This window comes from Lipophrys pholis (assembly GCF_963383615.2).
Source record: "Lipophrys pholis genome assembly, chromosome: 1".
Taxonomy (NCBI): domain Eukaryota; kingdom Metazoa; phylum Chordata; class Actinopteri; order Blenniiformes; family Blenniidae; genus Lipophrys; species Lipophrys pholis.
In genome coordinates this window covers 28,731,778-28,758,231 of record NC_137635.1, presented here as the reverse complement: position 1 = coordinate 28,758,231, position 26,454 = coordinate 28,731,778, and the positions used below count along the sequence as shown (strand labels likewise).

Below are 26,454 nucleotides of genomic sequence, written 5' to 3'. Positions count from 1 at the left end.
AGCCTTCCCAGAGGAGGCTTGTCTCCACGCTAATGAAGATGTGACAGACCTCCGGTCCGTGACTTGCAGAGTATAGGAATAGAGGAGGAAGGAGAATGAGGAAGAGGAGAGTGACAGCTTATATAAAATGAAAGGCACTGAAAAGGTGAAAGGTTTCAAGGACCTTCAAAAACAATGAGACAGCGTCAGAGTCACAACTTATTAGACTGTTGGCTCGGAGGCGGTGGTTTGATCGTAGTACGCATCACAAATAACTGGTTGGAACATTGTGGATTGTAGAGCAGAGAGGTGAGTAACAGAGAGAACCCGGGGTGTGGTGGGCGCTGGACTCCGCCAGGGTCGTACCTTGTCGCCTGTTTGTTTTTTTTTTTCATGGACAGGGTGTGGAGGTGCAGCCGAGTCCAGGAGGACATTGTGTGTGTGTGTGTGTGTGTGTGTGTGTGTGTGTGTGTGTGTGTGTGTGTGTGTGTGTGTGTGTGTTCAGTGGTGGTGGTGGGGGTTCCCAAGAAGAGCTGAAGGGAGTTGGAGGGGTCTTGTGACCAAAGACAACCTGCGATAAAATTGTGACAGTGTCAGATATGTGCTGCGATGGTGACTGCAGCTGCGCCCTGTTTATGTTTGGTTGTAGTTTGTTTTGTTAGAAAATGAAAGACTATAACAGTAAATGCTAACGGGACATGCTAGTAGACGCTGACAAGTATTTACTTCAAGCTCCCTTTGCAAAATTAACATTCCAAGTTGGCCTCTCTCTCTCTCTCTCTCTCTCTCTCTCTCTCTCTCTCTCTCTCTCTCTCGCCACGACCACGTCCATTTTCTCCTCCTGCTCTTTTTTTGGGGGGGGATTTCCCTCCAAACACATAAATGCCACAACGGCGTTCATGTTTATGTTTATAATGTGTTTTTCTCGCGCATATTTTGCCACAATCACGTCGACTCGCGTCATCATAGGCTGGGATTCAGTTTGCGTTTTAATCGTACAATCTGCACACAGGAAACTTCATGTCATGACCGAAATATTATCAGATTTGTGTGGTACAGTGAGGCCAGCAGTGAACTTGTAAGAATGTTAAAATCACGGTCTGTAGGAGCCCTAAGAGAGAAAGCAGATGGATGGAAGGACTCACCAGAGAGCTGGTATAGCTGGGATCAGAGGTGTCCTCCTGCAGGTAACGCGAAAGGCCAAAGTCGGACACTTTGCACACTAAGTTGCTGTTGACGAGAATATTCCGCGCAGCCAGATCACGATGGACGTAATTCATTTCAGAGAGATATTTCATCCCTGCCGAGATCCCGCGCATCATCCCCACCAGCTGGATGACTGTGAACTGACCGTCATTTTGCTGGAAGACAAAATAAGGTTATTTAGACATTATTTACATATCAAAGAATAGCTGGTGGATGGAAGTGTTGAAAAAAAAACCCAGACTGTGTCACAATTCATTAATTTTTCTAGTTTTAATCAGCTCCTCTGTGGAAATATGATGTTTTCTGATGCATCTGGCAGACAACATGAAGTCGGCGGCTCAGTCGGATTCTTCGAAAAGCCTTGCAGCGTATAATTACCACCACACCCAGGGGATACATGCACGTGGAAGAAGATATGTGGTAAAATCCGACAAATGACAAACATCCTCTGGTCATCAGATTTAGATTTTTTTTTTCTCACTTCCTCTTTTTGTTTTCTATTATTTGTTGGTTTCACGCTGCCATTTAAAAAATCAACATGCTATCTTGTTTTGGAGCTGCACTAATCCTCTTGATGTCCAGGGGAAGAGTAGACTTGTATTAGATAAGCAAAATGGATCCTTGAAGCCAATCCTACTAATTATAGGTGTTGAAGCATTATTCCTTTTGAGCATACAGGAATCTGTCTCTTTAATATCCGCGCATGGCGCCCCGACCCATGTGCAAATGCTCTGAAGAGCAAGCTTTGAACCCCGAAACACTGTAACAAATAAGAGGGTAAGAGAGATCGATGGAAACACAAGTCGGATGTGGCGGTTAGCAAAGCCAACTTCAAAGAGCCCATTTAAACCCACCCGAGATCAAAGCGGAATAGAACACCAATCCATGAGATTGAAGCAGGAAAAAAAGCCAGCTGAATATTGATTAAGCTGTATGTCCGCTCAATCCTGACTATAAAAGAAAGAGTGAAGAGTCCATTAATAGCTCCAGGCTTAAAGGCTGATAAGGCTAGCCGCTGTGGAAGTTTTCCAATTAGGAGTGATTGAAATCATGTTCATTGTCATGAAGCATATTCTCTGTTGGCACCAGATAGATTAAGAAGGCTCATTACAATTTGTATTAGGAGGGGTTCTTGGCATGAACACTTTTCTTTATCGGATTGTTTAAACAGGATACTTCTAAATAGCTTCTCAGTCCCATAATGCAAACTCTGTGTTCAAGTCTCTCGTCTGACTAACTGCTCTTTTATATGATGCAAAATGTGAAACAACAAACCCCCAAATGATCAATACTCACCCTGAGGAATGAGTCCAGGGCTCCATTCTCCATGAACTCCGTGACAATCATGACTGGGCGGCTTTTGGTGACGACGCCCTCCAGACGAATGATGTTTGGGTGGTCAAACTGTCCCATGATTGACGCCTCGGACAGGAAGTCTCGTCTCTGCTTTTCCACGTAGCCAGCTTTCAAGGTCTTGATGGCGACATAGATTTCCCTCTTTCCAGGCAGCTTCAAACGGCCTTTGTATACTTCACCAAATTCACCTACATGGAAACAGATGTGTCAATGGCCTCGCTGCCAACAACTGATCTGCATCTGTCTGCAGCTCTGCGGCCCAAAGATCGTTGGACAGGAGTCATTAAAACAGTATTTACTCTTAACTATTGAGTTGACATTTTAGTCTTCATTGTTTAAAACCAAAGGAAAACCTCCACAGCAATCAGAGCCAGAAACTATTTAACAGGAAGAACTCAAAGCAAAGAGATCAGGTCACCTGGTTTTCCCCTTTTCCAAGACTCCTCAAAATTTGCCACTTTGAAACATTGTCCAAGACAACGAACCAATTCCATTTGAATGGATTCAAATACGCTGAGAACATGTATGAACAAATCTGACCCAATGAGTGCAAACATGTTGTTTTGAAACCAGGTTGCAATTCTTCACGTGATTCGACTTCCCTTGCTAGATATCAACAAAATGAATGGTCTCTGGTAAACCAACTACATCAAGACCAACTGCAGTACAAAACACACTGTTACCTTCGAAATACCAGCCAAAACAAAACATGATGTTGTTGTTGTTGTTGAAGATCTTTTAATTGCTTATGACTGTAGATGATATGTTCTGACCGATGGGTCAATTCTGTAAAAGATAAATTTCCCCAAAGGGATTAATCGGGTATGATTAAAAAATTAGAACAGATCATTTCTAAAAAAAATACATTTCAAATACTCCTAAGTGAAGATTTTCAAGCATATTCATGCAAAAGGACCTTTAATACTATTCTAAATCTTGATTCAGGTTTTAATACAATGGTTGCTCAAGCCTTGTTCTTCTGTCACGATATTCTGAACAGCGTGGCTCCTCTGACTCACCGGAGTCATCCTTTCTAAGTGACTGCCAAGTGTCTTCATATTCCCCAATCAAAGAATAACAGACAAGCACTATCTGGTAAATATCTGGAACCCATTTGATTAATTATCACCACCTCGGTGTCCTGCAGAGACGCCACACAGTGAAGTCAACAAAAACGGAAATCTTTAATTAGTTAGTCCCCCCCTGCTTCCTTACCCATATCCTATCTCTGTCACCTCTTCACACCTCGCTTGCTGGGTAGGCCGCTGCTCAGGAGCTATTCCAGGCTGGCGGGTGTTACACAGAATATTTTAGCCTCTTTATGATTCAACACATATGTTATCTGCATGCCCTCCAGGCATGAAAAATGAAAGAAAAGGACATGTTTAATCCATGTCGATTTAACGCAGAAGACCCGCAGATTTCTTCAAAGCAATCGGCAACTGATTACCTGTTAATCATTTTTAATTAACATATCAACAATATATGACATTTCATTGCATAGCAAGGACACAGAACCGATTTCTGGACCTATTTCACATATCAAGTAAATGAGACGGGATGATGCAAGGTAGACCACGTTCAGAGCAACACCAATAGGATCCAAAAACAGAGAAGCACTGGGAATAGGCTGAAGGGCTTGAGTTATTTCTTATGCCATTAGCTCCCCTGGTAGCTGGCCTATTTACTGCTACTTCACTTGACATAGGCCCTTGACAAGTTCCCATCCGATGCGGTTGCCAGACGGGCCGGGCTCTGTGACCTTCAACACGTTGGGGCGACACTCCTGCTTTGTAACTCAGGTGCACAAGAACACAGGACCACAAAACAAGGCATTGGCTCTGCACACAGAAGCAACACAAGAGGTTCACACACAACCACAGATTGTCCCGCAACACCTTCTGGCCTCACCTGCACCGATGACCTCCTCTATTTTCACGGTGGAGACGTCGATCTCCTTGGCGAACTCTCGCACGGCTTCGTTGGGGTCCTCGTAAGTGAAGGGGTCGATGTAGATCTTCATTCCCGGGGAGCCTGAGAAGTGGGTCGGGCAGCCCAGTGGGGAGGGGCAGTTAGACATGTCGGCTCGCAAAGAGAGTTCTAGAAGAAGAAACCAGTGTTTGTGTGCTAATGTCTTGTCTTTGCAGTTCAAACATGCAGTTCTTTCTTCGAAGCTTCAATCAAAGAGTGACGCAGGCCGGTAGGTTTTTAAACATTCCTCTGACATGTTTCGAAGACGCGCTTCCGTCTTCATCAGAAATGTCTTCTGGTGGCGTCGCATGTGCTGTTAAACACGTCACACAACCTGACCTGTCAGTTGGTCAAGACAACAACACCAGCTGCCAAAAGCACAAGTCGGACAACAACACCAGTTTCTGATGAAGATGAAAGTTTGCGGTTAAACATGTCAAAGGTTTAAAAACCTTCCAGCCTGAAAAGACAAAAGAAAAACTATAGGCAAAATGAACTTAATTGAACTATTAGTCACAGGCCTGCACAATATTAGGTGAACGTGTGATAATCTGATATATAATGTATGGTATTCTTTTAAAGAAACGGTTCTCTTTCTCTTAAAACAACTGGAGCCTTTTTCCATCACATGGAAATCTGCACTTCTCAGTTTTCAGACACTTTTTCTTGATTTTATTTTTTAACTTCTGTACAGTGGCCACCAGGTACGAAAAAATTTAGGATTTCAATCCATGTAAATTCTTGAACTGTTTTTTTATGACGTGCTTGGGATTAATTACACTTTTCTATCCTATTTAATAAATTCTGTCATTTGAATTTGCATATCATGTCAGTCTTTTGTGACATTTGCATTGTGTATCTTGCGATAACGATAAATTCGCAATATATTGTGCAGCCCCACTTGTAATCTGTAAAAATCCTTCAAACAGTAGAAAAACAACAAGAGGAAGACATGTTAAACAGCACAGGTTAATGGTGACAGGACTCAGTCATGAGTCAAAGAAGGCCACAAAATGGTGGTTTGATGTTAAAGAAGAAATAGACCTAAAAAGAAAAAATATATACTACATGGACAAAGGAGAGTTTATAGAAAAAGCAAACGTATACACTGGCTCTATTTGCTCTTTGATAGTCATCCAATCAATTCCCTTGCATCCGTTCACTCTAGGAGCCCATAAAGGAATAAAACTATCTCCTCGCAGGTGAGTTCGGGTCACAGACCGGAGACGTCTGCAAATGGAGGACAAGATTTCTGGGCTGACGGCAGGAACACTTGTAAACACATCTAATATCGCTTTCACGAGAAGGACGGCGGGTGACCAGACGTCAAATCATCATTTCTACGGTGACACTCGAGGGCAGCCCTCGTTCTCAGAGCTGTTTAGTCAGAACCTCGGCAGCCACGACTGGAACAAACCCATCCCCATCAAGTCAATTTGTACCTCGCCATTTGCATAAGCCACACAGAAGAAGGGACGAGTCTCTGGAGACGGAGGAAGGACGGGGTCTCGCTCCGGGATCAAGGTGGCTCACCTTGCTCTCGACTAGAAGCTGATTCTAGTTGCCACACTAATTGCCTTGAACTCTGTCTATGTGGGTGTAATTGCTCATTAGAAATTCCATACAGGCCGGATTCAATTTAATCCATCAGAGGGTTTCCAGTGCTGGATTCCATAAAGTCCTTCTATTTACAAGTGTCGTCAAGCTGCTCACTGCACAGCAGCACCGGGGCGGCAGCGGAAATCACCCAGGGTGTGTGTGTGTGTGTGTGTGTGTGTGTGTGTGTGTTATCATTACTCTTATCATCAGTTTCATTAATACTGCTAAAGCATCAATGAATAAAGACCCATATTACTGTTTTTAACATGGTTGTTTTCATGCTTGCATTATTGCTGTTATTGTTATGACTCTATCTACCACATATTATTCTCATAACCATGTTACATCTAACAAACAATCTGCGTCTGATTTACTTGATCCTGCATCAAGCGTGCAATATTTCATGCTCAAGAAATTAGATTTTAGTCTACATGCATTTTTCAGGTGGTTTGCTAAAAATAGCACCATGAGTGAGATTAAACAGAGGAGTGTTTAAATGAAGGTTCTGCATGCAATATATTCTGTTCACATGAGAAGGATCTGGTGGAATCTTTGTTCTTTGCTTGTGATCGACATCGGGTGCTTAGATGGAGAGCTGAACTCCACAAACACAAAGTTATCGGGTGTCTGAGTGTCACAGCAAATAAATCAGAATCCAGGAGGCAGAAAACACAGAATATTTAAAAGTCATGTGAAGGCAGCTGAGAATAAGAGTTCCACTAGAATAACTGGAGGATGTCTGCTCAACGCTGAGCTGATTTAGAAACAACCATCAACTGCTTCAAACTAACAAAAGGTTTGCACTTTGTACGGCTAATCTCTCCTCAGTGTATCTTGTTAGTAGATCAGCTTCATCCAAATAATTTCATATCAAAAGGTTCTCAGTTGTATTATTGCTTGGCCACATTTCCTCCATAAATAAACAGAAAATATCAGAGGGAGGCATATCTAGAGAGTACCTCCACTCAAAAGCCCAGGCTTCTGTGTGCGCCTCCAAATAAACGCACACCCATTACTTTCTAATTCACCATCCAGAAACCACTTTTCATGTAAAATTTAAAATGCAAACAGTTTATCGCTCTCCCTCCCGCTCCTCTGCAGCCCCCAGTTAACTGGACTTATCTTTCTTTATGGCCAATGGATAAAAAATAGATTCCCACCTTAATATTTCATACGTTCTTCATCTGAGTGGATGAGGAAAACGCAACCCGACGTCGGCTCTATTTTTGGAGAGCTTTTTAAAAAACAGCCCGGTCGGCGCTGCAACGACGGAGCACGGCAAGAGCACATCAGCGTTTCATATCTTTCACAATCAAACATTTAAGAAATGGACAAATTGATTCTCCTTGCTGGATTGGGATTATAAATCACAACAAAGTCATTGACATTTAGCTGATCGCTGTTATAAGTTGCAGTTGACTGCACTTCACTTAACCATGTTATTTTCACCAATGTACGACGTTCAGCCTGCCATTATTCAGCTGCACTGTCATTTATTGAACGGCCCTAATGTATCCACAAATCAACTGCACAACAGTAATGCTCACGTTAATCTATTACCGGCATTGGGTACAATCTAATTACTGGCTGTACAACGCAGACAAACAGGAGAACGTCAGTGAAGGAGTGGCTCATTTTTCAGGTTAAAGCCTTTTTCATATTTCAAAACTTCATTTCTGTTCATTCATTTTGCATGTTTTCATGATTTCAGGATGCTGCAGTTAGAGATATATTTGATTCAATAAAGGAATTTTTTCAAAAGTTGCGTAAAAAATTGCAGGACGTTGTGCGTGTATAAGTGAATTAAATCCAGTTTCCTGTGAGTCTTAAATGCAGACTAATCGGTTCTGTTGCTCTGATTATAGTGAGCGGAGTTTCTGTCCTGACCACACACACATGCACTGGTCTATTAGAGTGAAAATCACAGAAGGGATCTAAATATTGTTTGGGATTAACAGTCACATTGGCATCTTATTAAATGTCTGTGTGGGTTTATGAAGCATGTGGCATCTTCTGCAACTCCTCTTTCAGTGAGAAGCTCAAATCTGCTCCAAGATGAAGGTTTTAACCTGATTATTAAAAAAAACCCTGACATTTTATTTCTAACAAGTTAATTATACATATGAATGCAACATTTGTTTAATGTACAGGGAACTGTATACATGATATTTAGCATCTACATGGTTTTAAGTATGAGCACCAGAAGCTGAAGCATGAAGAACGTCTGCAGCCACGAGGCAACAAACGTATTTAACATGAGTTTGTTGGTGGTGGAATGCAGAAAAACCCCATCAAGGCATGAAGAGAAAACGTGGTAACGATGCACGAGTGTCTATTAACTCACAATTTTCAACTGGCGGTGTGAGGAAAACTAGAGACGAGCTCATAAAAACGGAGAAGCTGGTCTTAGCAGTTCATTGGGCTTCAACAGCCGCTATGACGAGGCACATTTAATTCTTTAACGTCATTTGCATTCACACTAATCTAAAAATTCAAGGCATTTCCTCAGCGACAGAATGATTTCAAATAACCCTCATACTAAACAAAAAGCCAAATTCAGCCTTCCACCAGAGCTCAGCGGCTCTTTGGAGCAGCAGTAGCGTCTTTTTCCAACGATTCTTGAGTTTTATCTGAGCTCACTGGCAGTAACCTGTCACTAATTGGTTGAATTGGACACAGTTTAGAAAGACTATCTGTGTCCCAGGTCCCACAACTCACAGTGAATGTTAGAACAACAGCCAAACAATGAAATCTCCCGAGACCTCTGTGCTGAAACTATTTCAAGGCGTGGATGGAAGATATTAAAAGAAACTGTAAAGTTTCTGGTATTTCCAAGAGGACAGCAGCCGTAATGATTACGAAATAGAGAAAACTTGGAACCGGATTTATAATCCAGTTGGCCTTCCAAATACCAAAATTAAAAAGTAAGTGAGTAAGAGTGAGAGGACCGCGGACCTTCTTCTGCCTCAGACTTTCATAATCTTCATTCAGAGAGAAGAGATGACCTGTAGCTGCTTCTCCATTAACACTGTCGTCGAATTACTGCATTACTGGAGCCCATAGGGGAAGAACACAGACGTCCTCGGCCTTCAAATAAAGCACACAGGTCCCTCGTAGATCTACAATCTGGAAAATGTCTAATGTGTGCAGCTCTGAACCCTCAGCCCTCCTCGAACCCCCCGGGAGAGAAATACTGGGCCTTTATTGGGTGAATAACCAGATATGGTCACTTTATCTTGAAAACTAGGAGTTAATTAGAGATGGGGAACACTTCAGATAAAAACAACGATGACGATGAAACAGCAGAACTGTATGACTTTTGATGTGAGAATCTCGTTGGAATTTCAGCCAGTTTAGAGATCAATCTTATCTATTTCTCAATATTATCAAATGCATTACTATTTGGTTTGACCTTTTCCAAATGCTTTTGTCTTCTCTAAAAATGTTATTTTCTTGTGTTTTTTAAGACCAACTCTTGAAAGTAAAAAAAAACAAAACGGTTGTAAAATAATATTTACACCCCGGCTAGCTCAGTTGGTAGAGCATGAGACTCACAATCTCTGGGCAGTGGGTTTGTGTCCCACACCGGGCGCCACCTTCCCCTGGGCTCTCCACCTGCAGGAAGGTTCTTAATCGGTGCGATGTGATCTGGGTAACAGTGCTCAGACTGACACCCCCGCGACCCGGAAACTGATAACCCGACAAAAATGGATGGATGGATAATCTTTACAATATAATTCACTTTTCTCGAGTATTACAATGAGATGCAAATAGATTGACTGGAGCGGCTGTATAAATTTATAAGCTTATGCTTCTTCCCACTCCTTTTCGAACATGTTAAGTTTTCCACTTCAGTGTATTAATTGCACTCACTATTTTGTTTGATTTATTATGTGCAAGATATAGTGAAATGAATGAAGGATGGAGCAGACAAAGAGTCGTTCCTGGGTTAATTTTCAGTCTATTTTCAGCTTGTGAATATTAACTGACGTCCTCTTTTGGTTTCAATTCTACTGATCTACATTATGTGGCAACAGTAATATATATATTTATTGATCATGATTGATTTACATAATGTGGCGCTGTTGGTTAAAATAAAAAAGAAATATGGATTCCAGGCTTACATAAAGTTCTAACATGAAGGAAAACCTCAGCGTGATGAGAGTTTAGGAAAACTGCAGATATTTCCTCTGAGGATTAGAAGACAGGGAGTTTTGATTGAAAGAGACTGAGACATTATGTCATGTTATGCGTTTCACTTCCTGGTTCAGTTTGTCATGGTGCATTGATTCTGGTTCCATGTTTGGTGTTTTTAAATCTTTACTCTTGTTATATTTCTTGTCCTGATTCATATTTCTATCCGTGGCGTCTCGTTGCTCCGCCCCCTTTTCTCTCGTCCTGATCACAGTCCTCGAGTGTTTCCAGCTGTGTCTCGTTTCCCTTCTGTCTCAATATAAACTCAAACTGGATTCACACACACATTCTCCAGAATGAAGCTTATTCTGAGCAGGAGACTCAGATCTGCTGTGGGACTTTACACTTTCACTCACAGTTTTCAAACTGTCCACTGCCTGACATCATTTTCGCGTAAACAAACAGCCAGAACACAACAGACGATTTCCATTTTCTCTTTAAAATAAATCCAGGAGAAGTCAGAAAGTGAAGGGTCAATCAGAGGTCAGGCTCCACATCAGGACAAACTGAACTAATGCTTTAGAGAGTTAAAGAAAATTCAAAGACCCAATAGATTTTGGTTTCTGATCTTTGATTAAACTGCAATACAACATGCAAATGTTCTCATAAAGCTTCTCCAATCCACTGCATGAGGCAATGAACCTCGGCCAATCAAACAAATAAATAATGAAATACAAAAAGAGAGCTGACCCTGGCTCTGATGCTAAAAGCAGTGGAAACAGACCCCCGTGTGCCTGTGTCACACCCACCGTGAGGTGTAATGTTAAAGGTCTAATCCTCATAAGTGGAGCCACTCGACTGCACCAGTGAACTTCAAGCATTAGCTGCATCCTTCTGGAGGTGGGCTGGAAATGAAGAGCTGTCAGAGCGTGTGTGCGCATATGTGTGTGTGTGTGTGTGTGTGTGCATGTGTGTGTGTGTGTGTGTGTGTGTGTGTGTGTGTGTGTGTGTGGTCACATCTGGAGACAGCTGGAAGGAAACTGGCAACGCATTTTTGGAGGTTCCCCCAAAACAATTGGCTGAGCGCTTCTATTTTATTGTTGCACTGAATACTATAATTATAAAACTGTCAGTCAAATCTAGAGAATAGAGGAAAACAATGCATTGTGGGACGACGGGGGGAATTTCTGAGTGTTAGCATTGTGGAGGTTGAAGGAATCAACCAATGAATAGGATCTCTTATCAGCATTTTATTTCCTCTCCACTTCAGATTGCTTGTTTGGCGACGAGGTCTGGGAGGGTCTCTGATTTTTTTTGTTTGTTTTCACGACTTATGTTAATTGCATTAAGTTTTTCTAAATATAAAACTGACTCATCTGTCCACAGCAGCTTCCACAAACCCAACACTAAACTTAATCCGTCAAATCACTTTGCTCCGTCAGCCTCGCCGAAACTCAACTCCTGCTGAGTTTAGTAACAAGACACACTCTTCTGTACGTACGTTGGTGAGTGTGTGTCCCTCCAGGCACTTCCTCCCTCAGTGTGTGCTCAGCGACTCCTTAAAAGCTGCCTTAATCACAGCTATCACACACCCCTAAGACCTGTCAATCAATATCACTGTGTTGAGGAAAGAAAAAGCTCATTTAGATTCATAAATGCTGCCTGAGGTACTTTCAGCTTTACCTGATCTCCACTCACACTTTTATGTACAAATCTGAGGCCAGAAGAGGAAAAACAAAACATTAATTCACCAAATAAATCAAGATGTGATTCTTTTGAAGTTCAAATAGTTGCTTCTGTATTAAAATGAAGCTCATCACACTTTAAGTTTACCCCATGGTGGATTAAATTGATCCCGCACCGCAATATTTGAGTGAATGAACAACAGAATTTAGGTTAACTCGACCTCTGTCAATCTACAAACTGAAGACGCAGGATGATGTTCCATAATCTGGATGTTAGTTCAAGTTACATCAGCCAGTGGGAGGAAGATGCTCTATAATCTGGATGTGTTAAGATCAAGCTGTGAGAGGCCGTGACAGCTGACATTAACAATGCTCTTGAAATGTACATGAACAGTGATTTTAGCCTTCACAGAGCAAGTTTTCTTGTTTCTTATAACTATAACATTGTAAATTCAGAACAATTACAAGAAACTTTACATTTCTGATGAACACACGTTTTCCGGGAAACTGGTACCATGTTAGGATGGAGCAAACGGACATTCTGTGATCACTTTTCACTATATTGTCAATTTCATTCTTTGCAACCGATTTTACTGTATAGAAATAACACTGACCAGTATTTCTTAGGACTGGCAATAAAACGTCAGCAGCTGGGTGGAGACGTTCTGCAGATTCCGGGCATCTCGTTTAGATTATCACTGACTCTAAATGAACCTGTTCAGAAAGTAGCACACATTCTGCATGAAGTCCAGCTCTCGTGACGCTGACTCAACTTCAGTGGCTCTCAAAGATGGATGAATACTGCGTACTGCAAACATGCATTAGCAAATAGCTACTAATGTATCATGGCATGAATGAAGTCGATAAATCCAGAAGAGGATCTCACAGTTCAGTAAATCCCTCCATAAATACCCACGTGATCGCCACAATCCAGGGAGCAGTGTATCAGATATCCAGTAAATGAAAAGACAAACACAACACTCTCTGTGGGAGTGAAGACGTTGAGACGTGAGTTTGGACTCACCTCGTCCGGTGCTGTAATGTTGCAGCTTGTCGCTGTACACCGCCTCCTTGGTGTACGCTCGTTTCCTACCACAGCAGTGGATATTGAGAGAGTATTAGAGATGAAAGGATGAGAGAAGACGTAAACAACATCTTATTACTGTTCATGACCTAAAAGTGACGTGGCTGGACTTGAATCTGTTGCAGGGTTCGCGATGGCAAATGAAGTTTATGAAAATGAGCTGATTTTTAATTAGACCTTGATAGGATCTTTCTCCTTTTCATCTGTCTCCTCTGCCTCGGCTTCAAAAGAGCCTGGCCCATTTGATGAACGCTTTACTTGCTTGAACTTGCACATGGCACTGCAGAAAATTTGACTTTCATATATCTAAAGTGGAGCAAGACAGGAATGTGACAATGTGACAAACTGCCACAAAATGGAATTGGCTTAACAGGGCAAAGCAGGAGTTGTTAAGTTCTCTACGGAACTGAGTAATCTATTTGAAATGTGACATCTTGGCCTCCCTGTCTGTCAAATAAAAGGCTTTTTAAATATCATTTTGGATATTTCGTACCTTTATAAGCTAGGACAGCATGGAGGTTGATACGATCCAGGAAAATCAATTACGAAGCAACACTGAATAAAATGTTGATGTTGAATTTATTTGCCATGAATCTTTACTTTTAACCTGTAATCAAATCTGTAACCAGCACAGCTGCTATATTAAAAGCTTTATGAATGTCATCTACGATATAAGCAAAGCAGGTGAGTACAGCTGACCTCAGGTATTGTAAATGTAGAGATGCTTCAAGCTAATCGAGGTACGGTCACATTAAGCACAAATTCACACATGTTGCACAGTCAATGTAACAGACGCATCATTCATTTTGTTTTCATCTTTATGTATGTATTAGGGTGGGAAAAGCCCGCAACGGAAAACATATATTAGAAAAAAATATTTTGAAAAAGTATACGAGTTTGGTAAAATGGATCTTCATGTGATTCAGTCATCAGAGTTTCAGTAGTTTTAGTAAAATAAGGAGAGTGCAGCTCTCATGGTGATATTCAAAGTCAGACTGGTAGCTAGAGAAGTTCAGCGCTGGAAATACAGCGTCATGTATTTTGTTTGGTCAGGGATCTACTAACAATGGAGCCGCCAACTTCTGTGTGTGTATGACACGAGACACGCAAAGAGAGGTATGATTACCTGCTGCACACGATGGAGATAGCAATAAGAGAGACAATAAAGACCACTCCTGCTGCTGCTGACCCCGCAATCAGAGGAAGCTGCTCCCGCAGCTCAGACTTGAAGTCATCTGGGTTGCAGAAAACGAAGAAAGTAAAAAAAAAAAAAACACACACAAAGAGTCAGCATTAGGAACAGCTTAGGTAGGCAGAGGAAGCATGGCTGAGTTTGTACATGTGAGCGTGTGTCTTGGAGCAGGATGGTTTGACTGGGTGTGTCCACGGATAAAGAAAACATATAGATCTCTCTGCTGACTGAAATCCTGCAAGCTTTTGCAAAAGTGACTGACAGCTTGTGTTTGATAAACCAGGAGCGCTACAGACAGAGCGAGGCATGAAACTGATTGAGAGGGAGAGTGCTGACGTCTCTGCTGCTGGAGCTGTCAAAAGCAAGTGGACAAGAAAATGCACCTTGGAATGTTGTTTCTACGCTGCTGAAAAGGAGTCATCCACTGCCAATCATACTCGCATGTTTCTTGCTAGCAGCTGGAAGTTCACAGGACGGCCTAAATGCCTGCCTCAAAATGCTACACGGCACAATCCCGGGTTATCTTTTTGTGTGCCTGTCTTTCCGTGACTTTGGCACCGGCAGACGCCGTAGTTAAAGCAATGCACGATTTAGCATGCTGCAGGCAAATCAGCAGCTTCTAAATCCAATCCCCCGTGTAGAATGGGCCTATTGGATTAAAGTGATAAAGGGAGAGCTAATGCATCTTCTGAGCAGTGTGAAAGCTGCAATATATGAGGAAACTGTGACAGGAATTGCTCACTCTTTTAACTTGCACATTTATCAAGTACATTTCAGGCAAACAGTGTGAACGCTGTTCCAGCTACTCGGGCTTCCCCACAGTCTCCACCTGTCCCGTTTTGATGAGTATTAGGTGTGAGAGATCCAGATAAATCTCCCCTTCACCAATATGAAAATGGTGACTTTCCTTGACAGGCACAAATCACGCAACAAGCTGCTCCAGATGTAAATAGGCTCCTATTACAATCAGTTAGTTCCCGAGGGCCGAGCCCATGAGCGAGCCTGGAAACGGTCACGTCGGTCACACAACACACAACACCAACAGGCTTTTTTTTCTCTGTCGTACCTGCCAATCAAGTGTGCACTACTTGTGATGGGCACTTGTGTGTCCACAGGGTGGCAAATGGACACCTTGTGGGGGCGTCGGAAAATGTGCTGACAGGGAGACAAAAGGGATAATATGTTTTGAAAAAACATGGAGTGGCCGGGTGGTGAGCGTTATCTCCGTGAGGCGATGAAGCGACGGGACGCAAAGAGAAAACACTGGTAGAGGGGCAGGAGGCAGAGACGTGGGTGTTATTGTCAGCGGTCCTCCGGCGCCTGCTGCTAATTGCCTTGACGAACGTCGTGCGATGGCCGCGCGCCAGCAGATGAACCGCAAACACTGTTGGTGTGAGCGAGTGTGAAGCCCGTGCACATTCGTGCACGTCGGTGTTCACGTTCCCTCCAACTGGCTCGTGTGCAACTGTGGGAAAGACAATTTGTGACCACGAGGGATGGAAGAGGGGGGCCGGGACTGCGTCGCCACAGCTGCTGTCGCAGGTAGAGTGCTGCAATGAACACCTTCATCATCATCATCATCATCATCATCATCATCATCATCATCATCTTCAAGATCATCACCCTCTCGTTCATTGTGATCATCTTCAATAGCGATGATGCAATCATGAAATGTCGCTGCAGTCATTGATGAATTGCGGCCACATGTGCGTTGTAGCGTCGTCGATGTCCTACCAGGCAAAATAAAAACCTTCCTGTCCCGTCAAATGTTGAATCCATGCTCTGGTATTTAAAAAAAAAAAACAACCTTTCATTGGTTGTCAAGGCTTTGAATAAGTCCTGTGGGAATCTCCCCTTGCCATCACTCGCCTCCTTGCACTCACATAAATGAACATGGCTCACCACGCCAGTTTGCCAGGTGTTGAGCCTCTCTTCAGCCCTCTCCTCTCCAGCAACCCCCCGCCACCCATGGCAAGAAAAAAAATAAATGAATCTCATCAGCTACTAATCACAGCTATGCATTCTGGGACGGCTCTCCAGCAACAGAAGGGCTGGGTGAAAAACCAATTAGCTAAGCATTTTGGATCAAGCACAGTTAGTTGCACAAACAAAAGACACTCAGCGTTCTCCCGTATTCAAAGCAGCCGCACACTCTCTAACCTGACCGTGAAGGAAATTAATTTAGCTGTAGATATAGAAGTGCAATCAAACATTACGGTTCTCCTCGATCTCACCTACTAATAATAATGCAACAACAAACGCAAAGAGACACCAGAGTGTAGGGGATAGGGAGTGTGTGTCGGAGAGAGAGAGAGAGAGAGAGGGGGAGAGCGCTGTTTCTCCTGGCTGCACCATCCTTACCATCTGTGAGGGTTTGGAAGCACATCTTGCTACTGTATTTGCCAAAGCCAGCCACAGTCCGCGCCCGCACCTGCACCACGTAGACCGTACCCGGCCTGAGGCCCTCCACAAGAGCTGTGTTGGTTTGGCTCCGCAGGACGGTGGAATTAATCTCAGCGTGGTCCTGAAAGGGAGGACGAGCACGGAGAACAGGTTAGAGACGCCTCACCACGATCCACAGATTCCAGCCATGTGTGCAGGAAATGGAAAGAAAAGTGAGCGCAATCAGAGGATATGGGCTGTTTCAGTGGCAGAGGACAAACACAGGAAATGCAATGTACTTCTGATAAACATCACAGAATGAACGCGGCAGATAACAGGCAAGTGGATATACAAATCAGACTGGAATGAAGCGTTTTGTTGACACACATGTTGCAGAAGCCAATTCAAACAAAAAGACAGCCCAGTTTTTCTCCAGTATTTCAAAGGATTGGTCAGTCTGAGCTTCAAACACACAGATAATATCACGTAGAAACACAGTCAACTCCCGACACAAAACGATAATTAAACACAATCACATCCTGCACAATACAAAATGCAAAAGCTCCTTGTGGGAAGTAATAAAACAACACTGTGCTTTCTGTATCTTCAGATGAGCTTCACGAGCTGATTTAATTACGGCACAAAGTTTGAACATTACATCCACCGAAGTGAAACAGGATGCATTTAAAATACGACAGCTGGCTCTTTCCAAACACACAAAACACTTTATTATTTCATTAAAGAAGCCTCAAAACCCCTAATTGTAATAATACGTTAATGCATTGTTCCATTCATGTACCTTTCCTCTTTTTTTTATCAGTGTTTGATTCTTTTTTTTAATTGGCTGAGTCTGGAAACCGTAGTTGGAGGGATTTATCCCACAACTGTTTTTTATTATGAGGGAGAAGATCAACTCTATCTTTGAAGCAACAGAACACATGAAATAAATGTATTCTGAGCACAAATAACACACTGCTGCCATTGAGAGTGAAAGTCACACTGTTAGAGATAAGAACTGAGGAGGATCAAATCCCACTGCCAGCAGTAGAGTGCCCATGAGCAAGAATCCCAACAGTTTACCTGGAATATGGAGTTAAGGTTAACATGAACAGGTAAAAGAAAATTGTTGTTTATTGTGAACAAACACTCTCATACTTGGTACAATGTGAGGGGAAATACACGTGGGCACTTTTTCACTTCCAAAGTGGAATGACAGAGGAAATATATTACTCCCAAATGGATGGACACCCAAAACACCAATTTCTGACTAAAAACATGCTGCAGCCGGACAGTTACCAGTTTCTCTCTCAGCTGCTCTGGTCCAGATACACTCAGGCTGACCGGCTATGCTTTTCTCTCATTTCAGTTTGTATTCATAACATACATGTTCATTAAACTTTTTTATGAATGATTTCGCGTGTAACGCTCCCTGGGAGAAGTTTTTTCCAGAACTCACATCCTGATTAAGTTCATTGGTGCTGTCATCCAGCTGCATACCTGCAGTTATTCGCTTTGAGATGTGAAGCAGTTGCTGCTGCAGCGCCGAGTTGGACTGGCTGCTGGTATCTGAGATGGGGGATCGGTAATGACTTGGGCCTGTCACCTTCCTATAACCCAGAGTGAATATGACAGCCAGAAAATAAGACTGCACCTACACTACACCCACAACTGCAGGTTGCTGATAGCTTGACGCTGGGAGAGAGGAGGAGAGGAAGGAGGAGAGAGGAGGAGAGGAAGGAGGGCAGAATATCTCTGTCAGTGTAAATCAAGTGAGGAACTCTTTTCTTCAGGCTCGGTCAGGACAGTAGCATTTCATTTTGGACTATGCCTTATCATGCATGTATAATGACGTTGAAGGAAAATAAAAAAAACAACATCTGTGAAGTGGAAAAAGGTGAAGGGGGGAGAGAGGGATGAAAGAAGATGGCAGGAAGTGATAAGAAACTGGAGGCAGAAGCAACCCACATCGAAATCATTATCCAATCTGATTGGTGTAATTGAATCATTCCGGTTGCTCTGTCATTGGGCAGACGAGGTAAACACAGCTCTGAAATCTACCCCCCCCCCTCCACATAATGATGTGTACAATCACATTAACTCTTATTGGACACTCTGGGCTTGATGAAGACAAAGGTTTAAGTTTGAGATGGGAGAGCGTCGCTCCAACAGGCTCTCGCTCTGCCTCTAAGAGGAAGAAAATGTTTACAAATGGATTCCTGGATGTAACCGATTGGAAGGGTTTAATCATTTCATAGAACTTTTGATCATCAGATCACACAAACAGTCACTCCGTCGCTGTGCAGCATGTGAAATCCACTCCGGACCAGCAGCTTGTGCGTTTGGACGAGACGGAGAAAACAAAAAAAAATCCCCCCGAAGAACTGGAACCGAGGCCGACACAGCCGAGTGCACGCGGACCACTCGGGATTAGGGTTATCCTGCTGATGCTATCAGTCATCGTGGACTCCTGGAAACCTGGAAACCTGCAAACCACGCCCCTCATCCTCAGAGTCTGAATGGATGACAGGTGAGCAGACAGATGGAAAACCGCCAATGGGAAAGCTTCCCCCCGGGAGGGCAGCAGCCGGGAGTGGCCCTTTCATGCTGCCTGTCAAATTGGGATTATATCAAACACACACACACACACACACACACACACACACACACACACACACACACACACACACACACACACACACACACACACACACACACACACACACACACACACACACACACACTTAAAAATACACTTGCTTTTGGCTCTCTAACGGGTTATTGGATAGCCAATAAAAGGCGGTGCCAGCAGGGACTTCCAGCCACGAGAGGTCTTCTCCCGCCGCCAGTCAAATGGGGATTAGGAGGACCGCACCCCAACTTGCTAAATAAAGACAGAGTTGCAGGTGGGGAGGCAGATGGTGGGGGAGCCAATCAGAAGCATTGCCAGGAGGGACAGACAGGAAGCACGGCGGGGAATTTGGTCCATGTCGCACGCAGTAAAACTTAGCAAAAATGCTAATCATGATAATACATGAATATATATTTTTTCTCAATCAGCAGATATTTAATGAATCTTTTCATTTTCGTCATACCGGTCAAACAACAAACACCATATTAACTTTTATGTGAGGTTTATATTCCACAACTTATTTGAGAGGGAATTTATGTTCAACCTTAGATTATTAGCTTTTCATTCCTGTACATATCTCATTCAAACTTTCAATAAAATAGAATGGAGCTAAATATTGACTATATAAAGGCTTTCCTAACCTTTTTACACCCCACAAATAAATTCTTGCTCATTGGTAGACTTTTAGTTTTTTGTTGTGTATGGTAAAATGTGTTGACCTAATAGTCTGTTTTCACTTTAATAGTGTGTTTCCTTTACTTTGGAGTTCTCAACAGCTTTGAGAAAAAAGTAATGAGCTGTGCAAGATGAAACTAAACTAAAAAACATTATTTGTATCAAAAACAAGACATTTGTCATACGTTTCGCTGCATTTTCTGGACTTCATCCAGTACATTTGGATTATAATAATGGATCTACTATAATCTGAATGGTAAATGGCTGGAAGACCTTCGAAAACCTCCAATTTGTTTTGCTGGCGAAAGACAATGCTGATGTCCCAACCACAGTTGGTGATTCTTTCTCCCCTGCCCCACATTTCATCCATGCGTGTGTGTGTGTGTGTGTGTGTGTGTTTGTGTGTGTGTGTGTGTGTGTGCGTGTGCGTGTGTGTGTGTGTGCGTGTGTGGACCACCTAAAATGGACAGCATGGCTTCTTGGCACAGAGACACAGACATGGTGGGATGCCATGTGTCCTCTTCACAGGCTCACACACACGCATGGATGCAAATAACGGACGCACCCACGCACACACACACACACACACACACACACACACACACACACACACACACACACACACACACACACACACACACACACACACACACACACACACACACACACACACACACACACACACACACACACACACACACACACAGAGCACAAAGCACAAAAAGACAGAGGAAGAACTTTCCAATTAATGTTGGTGATAAAACTGAATGGACTAAATAAAGGGAGAAAAAAGGAAATCGGGTAACAATTTCGATCACAGATGGGTTTTACCACGAGGTGCAAACTATTACCATTACCTCATGAATTCTAATAGAAAAATAAAGTAGTATTTTGCATGAGCGATACAATAGTAATGAAATATAATTTCATTTGTTCACTAATGTAGAATAAAACAGGAGAACCACACTGGAACTAAAAACTAAAAACATGTTTTTCATTGTGATATTACAAATACTAAACACTAATGAGCCTTCTGAGGGACAGGAAGGAGCGTCTTATCCACAGTCAAACTTGAAGGAACGTTTCATTGTGTTCTCCCTCCTTGAGATGACTCCTTGCAATTCATTCACCTGGAGACTAACGAGGAGGAGAGTGAGGGAGAGAGGGAGGGGGTCGTGGGGCAAACAAAAAGGACAGAAGAAGAAGAGTCTGAAAGAGGAAGTGTGAATACCCTCGCTGGGGGACTGAGGGAGCACGGCACAAGTCCTGCCTTTCACGGCTTCCATTAAAAATCTAAACTTGTCTGTACAACATCTGTGTGCCTCTACAAAAGTGTTGTGGTCGACTCTGAAGGCTGGCGCTGGGAGAAGAAAAGAATTATAAATACTTTCTCCTGGCTTCTCTTCTGAGGAATTTTTAATTGAATGTAAAGCACAACAGAGATTTCAGAGTGCCAAAAATGCAGATGGTGCTCCGGTCAGTGTGCTGCAGATCACCGTGTCACGCTGCAAAACTGGAATTTCTCTAAAATGTAGCAGGAGAGAGCTGCTGCCATCCAGAATGGAAACACCTGAACAACACGCACGCACGCACGCACACACAGTGGCTCCCTCCTACAGAGCTATCAGTAACCAGAGCTGCTTGCCGCTCTGCTCCAGCCTTAATGGAGGGCCTGACCTCGGCTATGCTGAGTTATTTCCACCCTCCCCAAATTTTCAGGCAACCAGAGGAAAAAAGGGGTCTGAGAAAAACGGAGAAGGAGAGCATGAGATTCCACTTTTCCTCTGCTGAAAGCCTTTAACTCATTTATTCTTGCCTCCCAATTTGCGGCGTCCAGGGACCGAGTAACGGGGAGGAGGGCTTTAAAAAAGGAGTGAAGACTTTTCAGCAGTCATGACAGGTTTCAGGCAGTCCATTCAAGTCATGACTGACTCCTTCACACACACACACACACACACACACACACACACACACACACACACACACACACACACACACACACACACACACACACACACACACACACACACACACACACACACACACACACACACACACACACACACACACACACACACACACACACACACACACATTGAAGCGACACACTCGATGGATCATTGAGAATTACTTGGAGGAAATGTTTGAGAACATAAACTCAAAAAACAAAGTCCCCAGTTTAACTCAGGGACAGTCCCAGGGACAGTCCCAGGGACCATTTACACAATTTCAAGTGAAAACACAAAGCTTTTGTCGCGTTTTGTTGAAAGGGAAAAAGCTGTGACTGGTCATGCGCACCAGGGCCGTGGTAAATAGTTCATGTTCAGTAGATGTAAAGTAACAACAAGGTTTCCTCCGCGGTGTCATGACCCCCGGTCCATATTCTAGATCTTTATTTTGACATTTACCGTAATAACAATCTGTCTTGGTCGTCTGTCCACTGGAATGTCTGTGTTCTCCCATTGTTAATGTTTAGAGTGTATTGTTCTCTGCGTCATGTGTGTGTGTGTGTGTGTGTGGTTTCAATACAAAAACAAACAACACCAACTCGTGGCCTGCTCACAATATTTTTTTCAGTGTTTCTGCCATTTCTGTGGGAACATGAAAGTTTTCTGAAATGAAAATGTCAAAATGCTGCGCTTTCACTGCACATGTAAGTAGATATACAAACACTAACAATCCTATTTATACTTTGCTTTCGTCTTTTCCACCAGAGCGCATTTCTGACAAAGATTATCTTCAAACGTATAAAAGGCATATGTAAAAATCTACCAGCCTGAAAATATGAAATGAAAATAACAAATGGAAAAACTAAAGGAATCATGAACTTCAATAAACTAATAAGAATTCCAGATTTAACAACTTTACTCCAGTAAAATGTCCATTTCTCACATTTCTTCGGTGCGACACAGACTGAGTAGGTGAATATTTATATCGTACTGCTCTCTGTATAAAGAGCACTAAATGATGTATTACACCAACATAGCACCAAGTGATGGCCTGAAAACTACAGCGTTTACAGTCTTCCTGGTATTTCAATGTCTTCGGCGATCATTGAAACAAGCTTGAGACAAAACTGCAGAATTGAAGCTGATTGTTCTCGTGTCAACAGCGTCAAACTCTGCTCTACCTTCTGAATCAGCATCCAATATTAATATTATGCTGAGCTCCTGCACTCCTCCTCGACATGTGTAAGGAAGGTGCAGCTTTGCTGGGTTTCTTATCAGAACCAACAGCGGCAGGAAATTGAATTGAACTTGCAGGGAAGTGAAACACACGATCCGATCTGTCACAGTCCTGATAATGAACACGTCCCCTCGTCTTTATGTGTTTCCCAGGAAATGTGTGCAGTCAAACATCACCCTGACCAAGGGCCTTCAAACACAGACACACTGGTGAGAAGTTGTAACATCTACTCGATCTGAAAGGTGATTGAAATGGGGCTGCACACTGTGTAGTGGTTAGCACTGTCCCTTTATAGTGAAGATCCCTGGTCTGAATATGGCTTCAGGCCATTCTCTGTGTTCTCAGTGTGCCTACATGTGTTTGCTGACAGCATTACTTCCACAGTCCAATAAAATGCATTTGAAGTTAATGTAAATGTCCGGTAGGTATAACATAGGCTGCTTTTACACGTACTCAGGTATTTACTGTGACGTTGTCAACAGAGATTTACATCACAATTGTTTGCTTTTTCCAGGAATCTCACTGGTTATTCCTGGAATAAGCTTCATGCTTCTCGTTACACTGCCCCCTACAGGTTTGGCTGTTCATAGTAGCTATGAACCAGCTGTATTTGTGGGTCCGTGTCAATGAAACTTTTTGGGAAACTTAAGAGGGGGAAATATCTGTTTTTGCATGTATAAACGTGGCCTGAGTGCCTGTCCACATGAGAACGCCATTTCAAAATGTAACCGCATTGTCTCTGTCCAATCATCCAATCATCCACGTGGCGCAGAGTTTTAGGCGAGATTTTTTTTATTAATTTAGATATATTTCCATATCTCAAAGCCTCCTCGGCTTTAAGGTATGGACGGTCAAAGATGCACATTTGCCAAACGCAACGGTGTCAACGGTGCCAATCCTTTGTGTGTTCTTCCCTGTTTGTGTGTTCTCTCTGCCTTCTTATGCGTTTTTGCCGTATTTGGTGAGTCACAGCGCCCCCTAAAGACCTGGCATATGTAATACATCGGGTTGTGCCGTGTTCATAGTGACGTGTGGACGGAATTTCTTTTAAGAACGACGGAGAGAAAAAATATCGTTTTGGCTCGCGTGGACACGGCCTGAGTGTGTGTTAATGTGAGTGCAGGACACACTGTCTGTCTTTCTGTATTTGTCCTGTGATGGACCTGATAATCTGGTCACCAGATCATCTGTTTCAAGCCATGCAGCCCTGAATTGGATAAAGTGGGAAAGAAGGTGTGTGGAAGGAGGGATTTTCACAAGACATCCTCTTCTGCAATACTTCAACCCACAGCATGAGAAGGAAATGTGTGTTTCATTGAAGACAGTGGGAGAAAGTCATGCTGCTGGAGACGTTTCCGCTGTAAATGGGTAGCAGGAAGCTTCCAGTGAGCTACAGTGTGTAGAAAGGCGGCACTCTGCTGTGCTGAGTACGAGCTGACTGTGGAGACAATCAACTCCGGAGCCGTGACGGTGTGACTCCTCTCAGATTAATCCAGGCAAAAAAAAGATGGCGAGCAAAGCAAGGTCATATGTACTGTATATACAGTATATAAAGTCTGCTGGTTCAAGCCACTGGCTGGAGATTTTCCTCCATAACTGTCGCTTAAGACTCAAAAGCCACATCATCACTTTGCAGCAGTCTGGGACTGCCACATTTTCAGGATGTTCAAAGTCTTCAGAAAATCAATGGCGAGCTGGCAGCACGGATCTCCACTGCATGCAATTTAATTTTCTGCCGTCAACTTGTCATCGTGCATGTTCATAATAAACTCTAACAGGCATAGAAATTACATATCAATTGGTATGGTTGTATTTGATTCCTTTTGCTAAATTTTCTAGCACCTCAATTTCTATCTCCTGAGAGGTGGCATTTAATCAGGCGTAATACAAATCTACACTGACACTCTGGACAGAGACGGCTGGCTGAGGAAAAATCTCTTGTCACATCCAAAAATACAGCGTGTCAAAGGAGGACCACCGCAGTGGAAATCTCATCACCAGAGCCCAGTGTGTCACCCAGCGATCACTCTTCCCCTTCTGTCTCACCGACGCTATATCGCTAAGAGAGAGGGAGACAACTTCACCTGAATTATTGCAGTGCAATTAGCAATCTTGTTCTTGTTAGTTTGTGATTACGCCGTGCTCATCTATTTGTGTGAGGATGCGCTACATAAACATCAATAGGATTAGGTTTCATTGACATTCATGAGGTAATGGGGGGGGTGAGCGATATTTACACGACACTAAGCTGTCTGGGAGATAAGGTTTCTGAAGGGCCATGGAAATCCAATCCCATTTCATGACCTGTGCAATGCAGCTATTTTTGGATAAATGAGCATCCAGCTGCAGCTCGTTTAAAAACATGATCGTTGTTCTCTCCAATGGAAAATAAAAAAATTTGACTATTCCAAAGTGGTGGTGTAAATTTTGATCCTGCAACCTTAACCAGAATGAGTTTGTGTGAAGTAAATAACTCAACAGACGAAAAGAAACTTTGATAAATCTGTATTGATTTTTATCTTTTTATTTGGGAAAGCAGAACATGGGTGAAGGTGCACCAAGTCTCACAAAAGTCTCAGCTTAAGATGACAAAGACTGGGGAGAAACTGTGCATGACCAACCTTGCTATGCTATACCTATCGATCAGCTCCGAGAGGACAAACAAGGGTCCAAACAAAAAGCTAGAGTCTCCAATCTCTGGGTATCATTACGTCCAAGGCCTTGGGAAAATCCTACAGGTCAATACTGGAGCAGCAGAGGCACTGTGGGGTAGGGCTGGAGACTTAATAAAGCAGACGTATTGTGTGTGAGCAGACGGGTCGATGTGACTCCCTCCAGACGCAATGCATTTTCACAGCAGGACAGGTTGCTGCACAGTGCAGCGCGGGCCCGGAGCAGAGGTCAAACTATTCACTTCATCAACGGCAGAAACCAAAGAACAGTGGGAGAGACACAGCCGACATAGTAAAGGAACATATTATCAACCCGGGGGACTCTGCTCACAGAAATCTGGGAAGCTTGACATGTAGCGTGTTCTGCATATGCAGAGAAGGAGACACATAATAGACAACTGTACCACATACACACACACACACACACACACACACACACACACACACACACACACACACACACACACACACACACACACACACACACACACACACACACACACACACACACACACACGTTTGTACAGCGTTACACGTGGAGCCCATTCATTGACATAATGCTTTCTGTGCCTAACTCCATCTCAACCCCAATCAGTGCCATGGAGCTTCATATTAACTCTTTTAAATAAGTAAAATCCTTCAGTTCTCACACTCAGAGAGTGCTCTTTGTCTTCAGTCCAACAAAGAAAACGAATGAAGCAGGC

The 26,454-nt window shown here is 43.0% G+C and overlaps 1 protein-coding gene across 1 annotated transcript in view; it reads right to left on the bottom strand.

Annotated features, from left to right (window-relative positions):
- The window catches only part of LOC308114709 (ephrin type-B receptor 1-B), a 195,261-nt gene that overhangs the window by 22,671 nt on the left and 146,136 nt on the right, over positions 1 to 26,454 (bottom strand). Inside the window, exons 7-12 of the mRNA XM_080471806.1 lie at positions 16,568 to 16,730; positions 14,141 to 14,249; positions 12,955 to 13,019; positions 4,453 to 4,575; positions 2,482 to 2,729; positions 1,125 to 1,340 (exon numbers count right to left, since the gene is read on the bottom strand). Of these exons, the coding sequence (XP_080327932.1) occupies positions 1,125 to 1,340; positions 2,482 to 2,729; positions 4,453 to 4,575; positions 12,955 to 13,019; positions 14,141 to 14,249; positions 16,568 to 16,730 (924 nt within the window). The remainder of the gene's footprint in view (positions 1 to 1,124; positions 1,341 to 2,481; positions 2,730 to 4,452; positions 4,576 to 12,954; positions 13,020 to 14,140; positions 14,250 to 16,567; positions 16,731 to 26,454) is intronic.